Source organism: Stegastes partitus, unplaced genomic scaffold (assembly GCF_000690725.1).
Source record: "Stegastes partitus isolate 25-593 unplaced genomic scaffold, Stegastes_partitus-1.0.2 Scaffold1325, whole genome shotgun sequence".
NCBI lineage: Eukaryota > Metazoa > Chordata > Actinopteri > Pomacentridae > Stegastes > Stegastes partitus.
This window is the reverse complement of record NW_007579056.1, coordinates 65,987-79,830: the sequence shown is the minus strand read 5'-3', so window position 1 is coordinate 79,830 and position 13,844 is coordinate 65,987. Positions and strand designations below refer to the sequence as shown.

The 13,844-nt window shown below is 41.4% G+C and overlaps 1 protein-coding gene across 1 annotated transcript in view; it reads left to right on the top strand.

The window, feature by feature from the left end:
* LOC103369747 (protein kinase C alpha type-like) overlaps nt 1-13,844 on the top strand; it is a gene marked incomplete at its 5' end in the record, with an annotated part of 117,393 nt that overhangs the window by 72,113 nt on the left and 31,436 nt on the right. The window contains 3 exons of the mRNA XM_008298541.1: nt 727-818; nt 1,086-1,148; nt 1,462-1,600. Of these exons, the coding sequence (XP_008296763.1) occupies nt 727-818; nt 1,086-1,148; nt 1,462-1,600 (294 nt within the window). The remainder of the gene's footprint in view (nt 1-726; nt 819-1,085; nt 1,149-1,461; nt 1,601-13,844) is intronic.

The following is a 13,844-nucleotide window of genomic DNA, read 5'->3' as shown; positions in this document are numbered from 1 at the left end:
TACTTTCCTTTGCAAAGGTACAACAGTAGAGCTTGCACAGTCTTGTACGCTGGCTGACGTTTTTAGCACAATTAACAGAAGTACACAAGTTGCACACACAATATTGTGGATTTGTTTTGCTTCGACAGCAAATTGTCAACATCCATTAGACCGAAGTCAAACTGAAGCATTTTTGTGACTCATTCTCTGAGCGACAGCACAGAGAAGTTTAGCGTTAGAGGTGCAGGGATGTAGAGAAGCTGTACTGTTTATTTTGCTGGAGGCGTTGTCTCTGCAGTGCAGCGGGGGTCAGAGCTCATACCTGATGTCAAACATTTTAGGAGGTTAAGCTTTGTTGTCAGTATACGTCTACTGCAGTGTTGGATAGCTGCTTTTTTGTTTTTGCTAGAAAGGAACCATCAAATACATCTAGACTGGGGTCAGGCCAAACGTGTCATGGGCAGTAAGAGACCAGCACTGCAAGGCAAAGACAATGTTACCTGACAGATGTCTGTGTTTTTCCATGAAGCGCTTTGTTGTGGGCTTTTTAGGTCACCTTGTCATGGAAAGAGTAGCAGTAAAGATGGAGCAGCTCAGACAGCAGGGTTAGGCTTCAACGCTGAACTGACTCTTTCTGTTTAGAGCCTCGACCGGAAATGTTAAAGTTCTGTGGAAATATTGGAAATGCACAGTTTGTCTCACCTAATCCTAACTCCTCTTTTCTTTTATCCCTCTGTACGACCACAGGACCGTCTGTACTTTGTCATGGAGTACGTGAACGGGGGAGACCTCATGTACCATATCCAACAAGTGGGAAAGTTCAAAGAGCCCCAGGCAGTGTAAGGCTCATCAATTTATCAGCAACTGGTCCTTTAATTCTGCTCTTTAATGAATCATTTTCTAACTCCATGTACAGTTTAGAACATTTAGTACATACTTTTAGTTTTGAAAGCAGCCTCATGTTTCTCCTGGTATCACAACATGATTACAGCAATGTCTATTAACAGTGACGAGCTCTCTGCTTTGTGTACAACGTGTTAGCTTCTGCAGCTGAACATCAAGTTTCCTTTCGTTGTAAATCTGTAAATGTATGGTTGCTGTTGCAGGTTCTATGCAGCAGAGATCGCTGTTGGTCTCTTCTTCCTGCACACTAAAGGAGTCATTTACAGGTGAGTAGAAACGACTTTACGCAATGTAAACATCATAAACACATCAGGAAGTATCCTTCAAATTCTTCTTTTAAAGTAAAAAACAAATGTGTGGGTATAAAAAAAAAAAAAAAAGTCTGTTTTAATGCCATTGTTGCATTTATTATCTCTTCTGTAAAACCATCCATCAGCAGCAGCAACAGGAGCTTGTTTGGAATAAGTAGTCTAATAACTGGGTAGACTGATTTTCAGTGAAGGGCACCCACTGAAACCAAGTCCTCGAAGGAACGTCAACATCTGAAAGCATGTTTTGAATGCCCCTCTGCTTCCTCAGGGATCTGAAGTTGGACAACGTGATGCTGGACGCTGAGGGACACATTAAGATTGCTGACTTTGGCATGTGTAAAGAAAACATGTCAGAAGGAGTGACCACGCGAACCTTCTGCGGCACTCCGGACTACATCGCTCCAGAGGTAGGCACGACTGAATATGTAGAGATGTGTGTGTGTGTGTGTGTGTGTGTGTGTGTGTGTGTGTGTGTGTGTGTGTGTGTGTGTGTGTGTATGAAATGTCTGCGCGCGTTCATGTTTTGATGCATGAGGTCATTTCTGTCACTGTCTGGTCTGAGCCTGTGTCACCCTTGTGCTCCAGATTAAGGTCAGTGCCTCAGGATAGACAACACACACACACACACACACACAGACACACACACGCGCGCGCAAGCACTTTCTAATGACGTAAGTGTCCCAGTCAGACAGACACCCAGTGTGTCTGCTGGCAAGTCCAAACTTAATCCAAACGTACAGGCTGGTGTCCCCATGCATCCCAATGCGTTTTCTCGTGAGCAAGCATTTATCCTTTATGGGATCGTTGCTTTTGTTCAGCTTCTGGGACAAATTATTTCAAGACTTGACTTGAAAATTTGACCTTTACATTTGTGCTAACGATTGCCGTCATCCTCATGTCGACTGGTAACATCCGTGTAAAAATGTAGCAGGAATCTTTACCGCTTTTTCATGTGTGCCTGTCTTAGAATAGTTCGGAAGGTTCATTCATGCAGGACTAACTTCTATCACTCCAGCACACTCGCATGCAGTATTAATACTGTATGCCCATTTCTTAACTATTTCCGGGCCAGTTATTTCTGACGGTCCTCTGACTGTTCAGCCGATCTCGTGTTTATCAGTTAGACAGGGTCCGGTCCCAGTGAAACCCCACTTCACTCAGGGCAGGAGTGTAGTACAGTCCGGAGGCCAGTATTCTACTTTCCACATCCGCGACCACACTGGGGTCTGCTTGGGTCAGAGTGACGGAAATTTCGTCATCAGAGGTTTTGCTTGAAGTGCGGACATCCCCGTGCCGTCCAATTCTGTGGACTGTCCACTTCAATGCAAGGACACCAACAGCACCAACAGCACATATGTTGGGATCATATAGACACCGATAGACCGCACACGTATGGGATGATTCCTCCAAGCGGAAGAGAAAGTTGTATAATCAGAACAACTGCGTGTCCGTGGTGTCCACAGCTGTCTGTGTTTGCATCAAGGGAGTATAATCAGGCCCTGAGGTCCAAGTTGACCAGCTGAATGAATGACTAAGGCAGCGTATCATTATTGCAACTAGTTTTGCAGTTTTTGGGGTATTAGCCTGTTATACAAAAGTAAAAATAAAGTTAAATAAAAAAAAAAAAATTGAATAGAACTTATCAAAAGCCCTAACCAAGAAAAACATTAACACATTTTTCAGTTAAAATAAAATAAAATACAAAAGGTCTGATTGTAGAAGTTTATATGTACTAATTTAGTTCGTCCAACTCTGCCCATTATCAGCTAGTTGGCCTCTGTTTAATTGCGAGCTGGTTATTGATTCTCTCTAAAACCCCTCTTATAGACTGCGAGGTTAATTCCACCTCACAGACGCAGGGTGAACATGCTGCGATCGTTCAGAGTCAGACTGACACTAATGCGCCGGTCCTTGGATGACACAGCGGGGGGGTCGGAGCAGATTCTGTTTCCATAGCACCGCGCGCCGATATATACGTTCTATCTCACCTATTTTACGCAAAGTCACTCTTGCATGGCGGTATCGATGACAGCGACGCGTGCTGCGACAGTGTGTTAAATTGGACGTCCACAGATACGCATCCACCTGAACACTCGGCTTTCATCAGGACACACAAACACTTGCACTCACTCTGAAACACTCCAGCTAAGTGGGGGCTGACCTTAAAAATGGGATCACAGTGGTGACATTTTCAGAGATAATTGAGGGAAAGTGTTTTAAAACAGTTTGTGACAGAAGAATAACCTGCTAATATACTTAACCGGTGAATTTTACTTCACAGGTCAGACTCCTGCTTTGTGTAAATAGTTCTGCTACTTGCAGTTTTTTTTTTTAACCTGTGTCCACTTCTATTGTATCTACTTTGCACTTAAACAGCTCCAAATAGAATATTCCCCCATCTTGTTGTCCCAAAAACTAGTCAAAACTGTTTCATTTGAATACATTTTTCAGTAATTTCATAAGAGTGTGCTCATGTGCGCCCTGGGTAACGTTTGATCTATTCAACTTGAAGTCATAGAAAGATGAGTTCAGTGAATCAAGGATGATTTACCTCCTCCATAACTTCACCGTTAACATTTTGCAGACCTTTGTCGGCCTGTATTTTACTCCTTATCTGACGACCGAGCTCCCTGCGTTACTCTAACACCAAATAGTTAGAAAAGTTTTGAGAAAAAGTAGGTCTCAGCAAAGTATCACCATCACCAGATTCTCACCTCCTGTCTTGAGCTGTGTCGCAAATTTTTGTTTTCGGTACATCTTGTGATTTGAATGTTGTGGCCTGTAGAAAGGCTCCCACCAAGGATACATGAAGGGAGCATCCTTATCAAAGCTTCTTTTGAAATTGTACATACTGACCATCTGTTTCATGAGTCACAAGCTCTACGTGGTCCATACGGTCTGCTCAGATATGCATGTGTAACCAGCACAGTTTATTACTATGGTTTTGACTCCCCAAATAAATAATGTACATCTACCATCAGTATTTTTTAGTTACTATGATTTTATATATTTCTGCATATGTATTAAATATATATAAAACATAGTTAAAATGACTTTTTCCAGACATAACTTGATTGTAATTTTTCACAGGCCATTTGTCCATCTCTGTAATTTGAACAAAGTTACCAGAAATGATGCTGATACATTATACAGGAGTAGGTTTCCAATTTACACGTTTTCCTTTTTAATAAGTAACTATTGGAAATCTTCATTCAATCAAAGTCTACCCCATGTAGTTTACTTTAAATAACGAAGTACAGTCTAAACTATCATAGGTTCACTAACTTTTCACACCTTGTGCCAGAATTTTGTTTTCTTATTTATTATCAATACACTTCAGCTAGGATATTCTTAACAATTGATTGGCTAGAGTGGCATTACATGAGCATTTACTCACATCTGCACCAGTGGTGTATCTGTCAGGAGTCATTTTGACTCTGATGAAGACAGAGTTGTTACTGGACAAATTAAAAAATGGTTCTTTCGGTTAGCTCTGTATGCAGCCTTTACCATTCAGTCTCAGCCACTCATGTGTATATGTTCTGGTTCTGCTGCAAATTAATAGAATTCCAGTTTGCAGACCAGTTCACCCATGCCCCCTGCTGGCCATGTTGGGTGCTCTGTCTAAACGTCCGCTCATGAAACCAGCGACAGACTGTATTGTCTCCTTAGTTTTGCTACATGGCTGAGCTGATGGCTTCAGCTACCATTTCTTTGTATTCATTTAGTTAGGTTTGCGAAGTTGCCTTTTCATTTGCTGCTGTGATGAGTCTCTTTCTTTTCCTTTCATTTGTGAATGTATTTAGATAGAATAGAATAGAATAGAATAGAATAGAATAGAATAGAATAGAATAGAATAGAATAGAATAGAACTTTATTGATCACTTTGGTGCAAACCTCAGGGAAATTGTTGAATATCCTAATATTTGCATGTCTTTACTTTTTCTGCTCAGATAAATAGTGAACTATGACCACCGTTATTCCCTGAAGCTCAAGCAAACAAATTCAAATGGCTGTTTATTGTGACCAGTAGTCAAAACGTCCCATGTTTTGAGTTATCTATAATAGAAAACAGTGCAATTAACAAATATTCACACCTAAAATGCTGGAATGAGAGGGGCCATTTGTCCTCTTTTTGTGTTAAAAACGACGAGAAGCAAATCAGTAATCAAAACATTTTAGTCATCAAATAATCAATTATTCCGCATATAATTTCAGCTCTATAAAAACTGTTTGGTTTCTGGGGAAATAATAAAATTGGAGCGTATCAACATTGGCTCAACAACAATTTTTTTTCCCCCCTAAATTCCCCCATTTTTTTTCTATATTCTGAACCAGAGCTGTGCTGCTGGGTCTGTGAACCTTTGTATAAGCATCTCAGTATATGTGAGATACTGCGAGATGAGAAATGTTCACACACCTGCTCACGTGCTCGCAACTCCGTCAGCGCTCGAGTACACTTCTATGTTGCGGCGGGTCCCTGGCTGCCGACACACATGTGACAGAATGCAGCAGCGTTCCTGCTGTTCGCTGCCACACACAGAGACACACACACATGTTCTGGCGCTGGGTTTTCGCTGTGTTTACTGTGACCTATATACCCAGTCATTGGTAGCTCCTGTCTGGGAGGAATGCTCACACTAATGTGAATTTACACCTCAGTGACTTTGACACAGAGAGAAAGAGATAGGAAGCAAGAGAGAGAAGAGAGCAAACGGAAAACAGGGGAAACATGAGGTATTAACTGTGAGGAAAAAAAGAGCAGAAGCTGACAAAAGTAACCAGACGATGAAGGAAAAGAATCAAAAGACAGCGAGGTTTGAAATACATTTCTTGGTTCGTGTGTGACATTTCAGGAGAGCCTCTGAGGATATTGAACTGTCTGACATGGTCCATTTTCCTCTTTGCTCTACTTGGTCCTTGCTGCAGTGTGGCATTAAGAAGCCCGGGTGTCTGCTTCCACGTTCGCTCCTCTGTGGGCTGAAACAGCAGTTGCGGAGTTTGTTGTGTCAGGATGATATAAAAATGTAGTCATCAGTGAAGTCCCACTTTTCAGAGGCTGAGCTGGTGTTCTGCTGTAGTTAGTTCATGTGTGATAATTCGGGATGAACGCGCAGAACTTATGAAACTAACATATTATAAGGCCACAAAAAGCCATGCACAGTGTTGCATCTGTTATACTTTAATTTGCTTTCACGAAGGAAAATAATTAGTTTTAAAGAAAAAGCTAATTGCATTATAGCACAATTACATAACTTTGAAAGGTAGTTTGCTAATTGGTAATTAGACCTACGTGGTTTTTCTTCAGGCAACTATGCGTGACTCGGGGTTGTTTAAATTGCAGAGATGTATATAGTTCAATTTTAAGGCTGAGTAATGACTGTGGCTGTTTTTTTTTTTTTTTAAATTCCTCAAAAGTTGGCGAACTAGGAATAGCAACCCTGACTCATCATGGAGTTGTCATCCGGCCACATTCTTTTTAGTTCCAATTTTAAACTCTTGGCCAATTACCGAGGCACCCAAAACCAGTGATTTCAGATCAGAGCTATTAGTAGTCTCACAAAATCACTTTTTCTGTGACTGGAAAAGCAAGTGAGAAGTGAGAAGAAGGTGGAAGAAGAGAGAAAGAAACGAGGCAAATGCAGAACGAATGAGGCATCGTGCAGAAGCAAGAAATCCTTCAGATGTTAGTTTACCACATTATTAAAAAATCCAGAAATGCTTTTTTCTTCCGCCCTTTTACGCATTGTTGATGAAACCTCTCCTCTCCTTTCTGCCTCAGGGTCATGCATATGCATATTTTGTTTCCTCTAGTGCCATTAGGTTACACAATAGACTGCATTTTCTTGGCACAACAATGTATCATAAACTGACAATGTATTCATAAGCTGCTGGCAACAGATTCATGATTAACATAGAGGAAATAATTTACACTGTCAGTGATAATACATCCTGTGCACTAAATTTGCACCTATGGTTACTGTATAATTAATATTTTGACCTACATAGAAGCATTTATCTTACTTCGTCTGTCTGTTTTGGAGCTGTTTGGAAAATTATCCATTCACCTTGACCAAGGAAAAATTCCCTAAATTCAGAATGGAAGAACTGCATAACAATGAACTCTCTAACATTGGATGCAGATATTTTTTGCTTAACCTTTCAAGCCCAAATAAGTGTAAATGTATTCATGTCTTGTCCAAACTAGACAGCCTAAAATTATCCGGGTACAGTCACCTGAGTGTTGTTGTACTTATACAGCCTCAGGTGGTGAAAGATGCTATCAGGTTGCATTAAAGGATTCAAGGTTTTGGGGGGGAGTCAAACGTAAAAAAAGGTGCTGTTTAACTTGCAGAGCAGGATTCTCACGTAAACCCTTAAGGCTGCTCATTAATATCATCAGTGAATGAAACCAACCAACAGCACAGGCACATACAGCGCAGAGAAAGGCTTTCAAAAACAGACCACCAAAGCATGGCCCGATGCGCGCCGCTCCACAGCACACGCATTCCTCAGAGCGACCACGTAGCAACAGAAAGGCGAATGTTCACGTTGCACCCTGGAACAGTGTTGGTCATAAGGGCGCTGTTGTGCATTGTAGGATTCAACCACATTGTGTTTTTGTATGAAGAACATGGAGCATAGGTTGGTACTTGCGTGCACTCGTACGTGTGTGTGTGTGTGTCTGTGGTGAGGAGAGTAGCCTTGAATAGCTAGCAGTCTGATCCAGAACTGTCATGTAGCATTAGGCCTAATGGGAGAGAGATGTCTGCGGCGATGCCCATGCACACACACACAAACACACACACACACACACACACACAAAATATACACAGAAAACGCAGACTGTTCAAGTCACAAGAGCAGGTACACGAACACACACATGCTGACAAATTCAAAATCTAAGCACCAAACGACTCTAAGCGCTAATCAGAAAGAACAAAATCTGTTTTTCTCCGAACCTCTTTCACTGGCGCACACGCATCACACATATGTACTTCAGTGAATCAGCTCGACTAGCCAGGGGCTTTCATAGGATAAAATAAAAAAATAAAATAAAACGAGATGAGAGCCGAGAATGTCAGGCACAAGTCACGCTTGACTATTTCCATCACTGGCAACCTAGCGGAAGGAGCGAGCACTCTATGCATCGGGCTCGTGCAAATGAAAGCAAAGCAAATAAACATTCCCATAGATGCTAAATAAGTGGAAAAACTGAAGATGGAGACTTAACGAGGTGGTTGGGAGTACGAAGGTCACCGTGCCTGAAACTGTATTTGTCCGCTGGTGTTGTTGCAGACTAGGCGATGGGTGGCAAGGGCAACGAGTCACAGCGGCGTCACATTAGTGCAGCGCTCTGCAGAATGGCCTGAAACTGATCTAAACAGTCTCTTTTTGCTGAACTCCAATTGTCCTCTGGTTTTTCCTTCCTTTTCCTCCTTCTTTTCGCATCAGTCTCACTGACCGAATCCAAATCTTCTAGCCTCATTCTTTTGGTTTGGACTTCCTACACAGTAAGATGTGAGGGCTGAGAGAAAAAGGGATTGTGACAGTGTGACAGCAACACGACAACAGAGAAACAGTAAAGCTTGACTTTTTTAAAATTTTCGGAATCAAAAGAAAATTTTCATTTGGAGAACATTCGTCTCTTTCTTTCTTGCTGTCTTGACCTGTCCTCTGATAGCAAACATTGAAGACTAGAGATACAAGGCAAGAGTCTAAGAGCCCCTAAATTCTAATGTTGGCATATTTAGAATAAAAATACTGATGTTAAGCAGTTATGTCTATCATGTTCACCACTATAGATTAGCATGTTAGCATGTTAGCATTTGGTAATTAGCACGGACAGAAAGCAAGTTAATATGCTGGTTAAACACCCCAACAACCTCTCCACTGGTTATTGCTCTCTTGTGCATTATTTGTATGTTTCTTTTTGTTACCTCACCCCAACCAGTCGAGGCAGATAGTCACCCTCCCTGAGCCTGGTTCTGCCAGAGTTTTTTCTTGCTACTGTTTCTTACGTGGGGAAAGGGAAAAGTTGAATCTGACATAATCTCAAATTGTAAGGTCTTGACCTTACTATGCAAAAGGCCCTGGGATGACGTATGATGTGGAATTGTACTGAACATCACAAGTCGGGGAAGTTTGTACAATGTTTGTACCAAACTTATTGTTTACACATTTCACTGTAAAATAAAAAGGTCGACCTTGTCATGACTCCAGATGAACAGTAACAGGGGTTCTGTCAGTGTCAGTTGTGCCAACACATTGTGAATTGATTAGGATGAACTTTAAATGGTTTTTGCAACATGGACATCCATTCAATGGTTATTACATATTTCAGCCTGGACCATAGTGGTGAAATGGCCATCAAACTAGCAGTCAATCCAGCAATGAACCAACCAACATTGTCATCACCAGAGCGACCCTGATGTAAAGACATTACAGTGTCTGTAGCACAAAAGATCAAACTGCGGCCTCCCTTCATGTTTTTTCATGCCTTCCGACTCTCTTTCTCGCTTCCTCTCCCATTTCTCTTCTCTTTCTCCCTCTTTCTGTCTCTTCTCCTCTCTGTTTCCATACCCATGACACAAGCCGACGCGAGGCTGCAGATCTCCTTGCTACGTTGACCTGATGTGTCTACATGATTTCCATGCTTTAATTCCTTATTGCGAACAATTTCACAAGAGAGACTGTGAGGTCAAATCTCAGTGACACCGAGCAACCAATGTGCCATGTCACAGTAGGTCCTCAATGGCATGCTGTCTAGCATTAGCCTAGTTCACCGCGTTATGGTAAAACTGTTTCCTTTAAGGAAATCAGTAGCGTTTTAAACAACTTGACTCTCATCATATTCAGAGCATGTTTTTTTTTGTTTGTTTTCACGGAAAGGCTGCTTTCAGTTTACAAGAATAGAGCCTCATTCCTTCTCATACATCTGTCCATCCATCCATTATCTGTACATCACTTAATCCTCATTAGGGTTGCGGGGGTGCTGGAGTCTATCCCAGCTGACTTAGGGCGAAGGGAGGGGACACCCTGGACAGGTCACCAGTCTATCACAGGGCCACACTTAGAGACAGACAACCAAGCACACTCACATTCACACCTACGAACAATTTAGAATCACCAATTAACCTCAACATGTTTTTGAACTGTGTGGGAGGAAGCCGGAGAGAACTCACGCTGCACAGGGAGAACATGCAAACTCCACACGGAAAGATCCTGGGTGTCCTCACCGGGATGCAAACCAGCGACCTTCTAGCTGTGAGGCAACGTTGCTAACCACCACTCCACCTTTCAGCCCCCTTCTCATACATATTGCAATATTTCAACAATGGCAGTGAAAATCTTATGTCAAAACAAGTCTTTAGAGCGCGTAGCTGGCTTTGTTGGCAGTCGTCAGGTCAGACTGAAGGTCAGCACGATTCCTTCGGGGAAAGGGATTTGAACAGGGAAGCTCAGGGATTTTACTCAGAGGTTTCTCTCACCACAGAGTCTTTGACCCTCAAGCTAATTAAAAACAATGAAGCATGATAAGAGAAGGAGTCTTTTCCCCGCTGCACCTTCCTGCCTTCTTACAAAAGCGCGAAAGAAAGTCGAGGATTAAGGCTTGACACTTCTCACCTTCTCAAGGCGTCATGTTCGCTATCCTGCCTAAGGGGGTCAGGAAGTAGAGCCTTGAACACATTTTCACATTCTCCTGTCACTCTGGGCTGTAGTCTCTTCAATATTCTTTCACGTTGACATGATTTCCAAGAGCTAATAGACAGACACTGAATGAACAAAACGTTTGCTCCGTCTACATAATTACTGTACAGACTCTACACACTATTGTAAGATTCCTGGAATGCACTGATGCATGACAGCAATTAAACAAAAGTAACAGTGTTAACATTGAAAACAGAAGCTTTCATTACTTTTTAAAATATGATCTAATAATGTACAAGCCTCTTATAATCACTAAGCTTAACAGAACGGCTTTAACTACAAACAATGCTGCACCTTTCTCTACTGAATGCACTTTCAATCTAAAACAGTGCAAGTAGTGTGCACATACATGACAACAAAATATGTTTTTTTGCTTTATTTGAGTAGTTTTTTTTGCACCAGTAAAGTTACAGAGTGCTGACATCATGTGGCATATTGTACAGCAGAATACCGGTAAAGGTGCAAAGGTTGCGATCGCTGTCTGCCCAGACCCACGACCTGGCTTCCATTCGCACGTCAACCTGGTCCCCCTTCTGAAGATGCAGCACCACCCCATTAGAGCCGTTATCAGTGAGGTCAGAGTCGGTTGGGTGTTCAGCGGCGCCCACGACAACCTCGCCGTTCTTGTGCAGCAGCAAAAAGCCGGGATTTCCTCCATTAGCGTGAGAGTAGAAGGTGAAGTAGTAAACTCCGCTAACTGGGGCTGTAAAGAAACCTGAACAGAAAGAGGAAAAAAATGTGAGAAGGTTTTTTAAAAGTTATATTTACAGAAAATAAAAACTCCTATTTGATGTATTATATAAGTTGATCTTTCAGTTTTTAATTTAGAAATACTTCCAAAGGAGCTGGAATAGGCTCCAGTCCCCCCATGACCCTAGTGAGGATTAAGCGGTGTATAGATAATGTATGGATGGCTGGATGGATGGATGGATATTTCCAAAGGCATAAAACATTAGTAGCACAAGTTTTGCAGGACTGGCTAAATGGGAAGGGGGTAAGATTTTTATTGGTATTAACATGCATTAAACCACCTACAAGTAATTCACCTAAGCAATGGCAAAGGAAAAAAAGTCCACAGTTATTTGTTTTTTTTTACAGTTTATTAGATCAGTGAGAAGGAAAAAAGGAGAAACTACAAGATGCCTAGGTACTTATGACATGGAGTAAAGCTGAAAGATACAGTGTTTGTAAATAGCATTAAGCCCACATGTGAAGATTTAATACATTACCTGTTGTGGGATCATAGCTTTCACCGATGTTAGTGATGACTTTCTTATAGACAAGAGTAGTTTCTGTCTTAAATGGTCCAATGTGCATTTGGTTTTCCTCCAATGCAGCTGAGAAGGCCACTTTATCTTTCAAAGGAAAAAAAGAAATGTGTGAATTAAACTGTTGTCTTGTCAGTAGAGCTAAAACAAAGAACAAGTGTCGCCATCCCATTTGTACTTCCTGACGTACCTCCAGTCATTGTTGTCGTCATCTCCTCCACGGCTGCAGCTGTTTGCTCAACCTTATTTTTCAGCTCCTCCTGTACAGCTTGATGTGCCTCCAGTTTGGACTCCAACTCTATAATGAAAATACATGAGGCACAGTAGATTTCCCCTAAAATCAGCTGCAAACAACTCAAGACTGACGTTTTAAATGAATGGAGATTATCTGTGTGACAGTGCAGTCCATTTAAACATCTGTGGTCAAACAAAAAAAAAAACGTTTTATGCGATATTATTCGTGGTTATTTACAGAAAAGGAAAACTGTAAGCAAATTTTACACGCTTGCCTCGATCAGCTGTTTTGAGTGTCTGCACGTCAGCCTCAGCATTCTCCAGCCTTGTGTTCATCTCCTGGCCCAGCATCTCTGTGACGCTCAATCTAGCTTCTAAGTCTGTGGGAACAGCGAAAACAGTAGAAAACTAAAAACGAGGGGATTATATGAAACAGAGCCTATTTATTGATAGTATTTGTTTATTCGGTGTTTATTTGCAAAAGCATGTTGCATGAACTGAAACAACACACCACTACCACCATGTAGACTGCATAGAACTCAACGACACAGCAATAAGAGACACTAACTCTACAATAAGAGCGTACATTACAAACACATGTAAATCTAGAGACAGTACATTTAAGCAAAAAAAAAAAAAAGTAGCTTCCTTATGCACTGAATGTGTATTCTATTTTATTTTTTGTACCTTTTGTGCCTTTCTCCAGTGCTTCCACTTTGGTTTCAGTAACTTCCAAGCGCGTGTTCATTTCCTTGGCCACAGATTCACTGGCTTCTACTCTGGAGTTGAGCTCTGGTGGGAAGATAAAATGAATATTTCAATTAAATGAAACACAGTGTTTTAATCACAGCAGCAACACAGCCATTCATCACTAAGTGTAATTTTCAAAATCAAAAGACTACCTTGATCAGCTGTTTTTAGAGCTTTCATCTCCCTTTCTGTGACTTCAGTCTTGGTTTTCAACTCCTCACTCACACTCTCAGTAACTCCCAGTCTGGCTGCCAGGTCTAACAGAAGAAAAGCCGTTAGTTGGGCGACATATAGACAAAATGTAGGTAATTTAATGTTCTCTGTTTACCTTGATTGGCTGTATTGAGCACCTGCACTTGTCTCAGTGCATCTTCGAGGCTGATCTTCAGCTTCTCACTTAGACTTTCACTGGCCGACAACCTGGAATTCAACCCTTTGGAAAATCAAACACAAGTACAGTTTAGTCAAATTAAATGATACAAGACAAAAGCCTTGATTAATCTCTATTACAAGTGGCTGTCACTGGTCATTATTTACACTATCAGTGATGTAGTATATTTTTCAGATGTGGAAAATCAGGGAATTTTATTTATTTTGTAAGAAAATCAGAAATTTTAAAGAGACTTCTTTCCAAATTTGTATTCCCCCCCCAGAGATGTATTGCGTTACATGGTAGTTAAGCTCAACT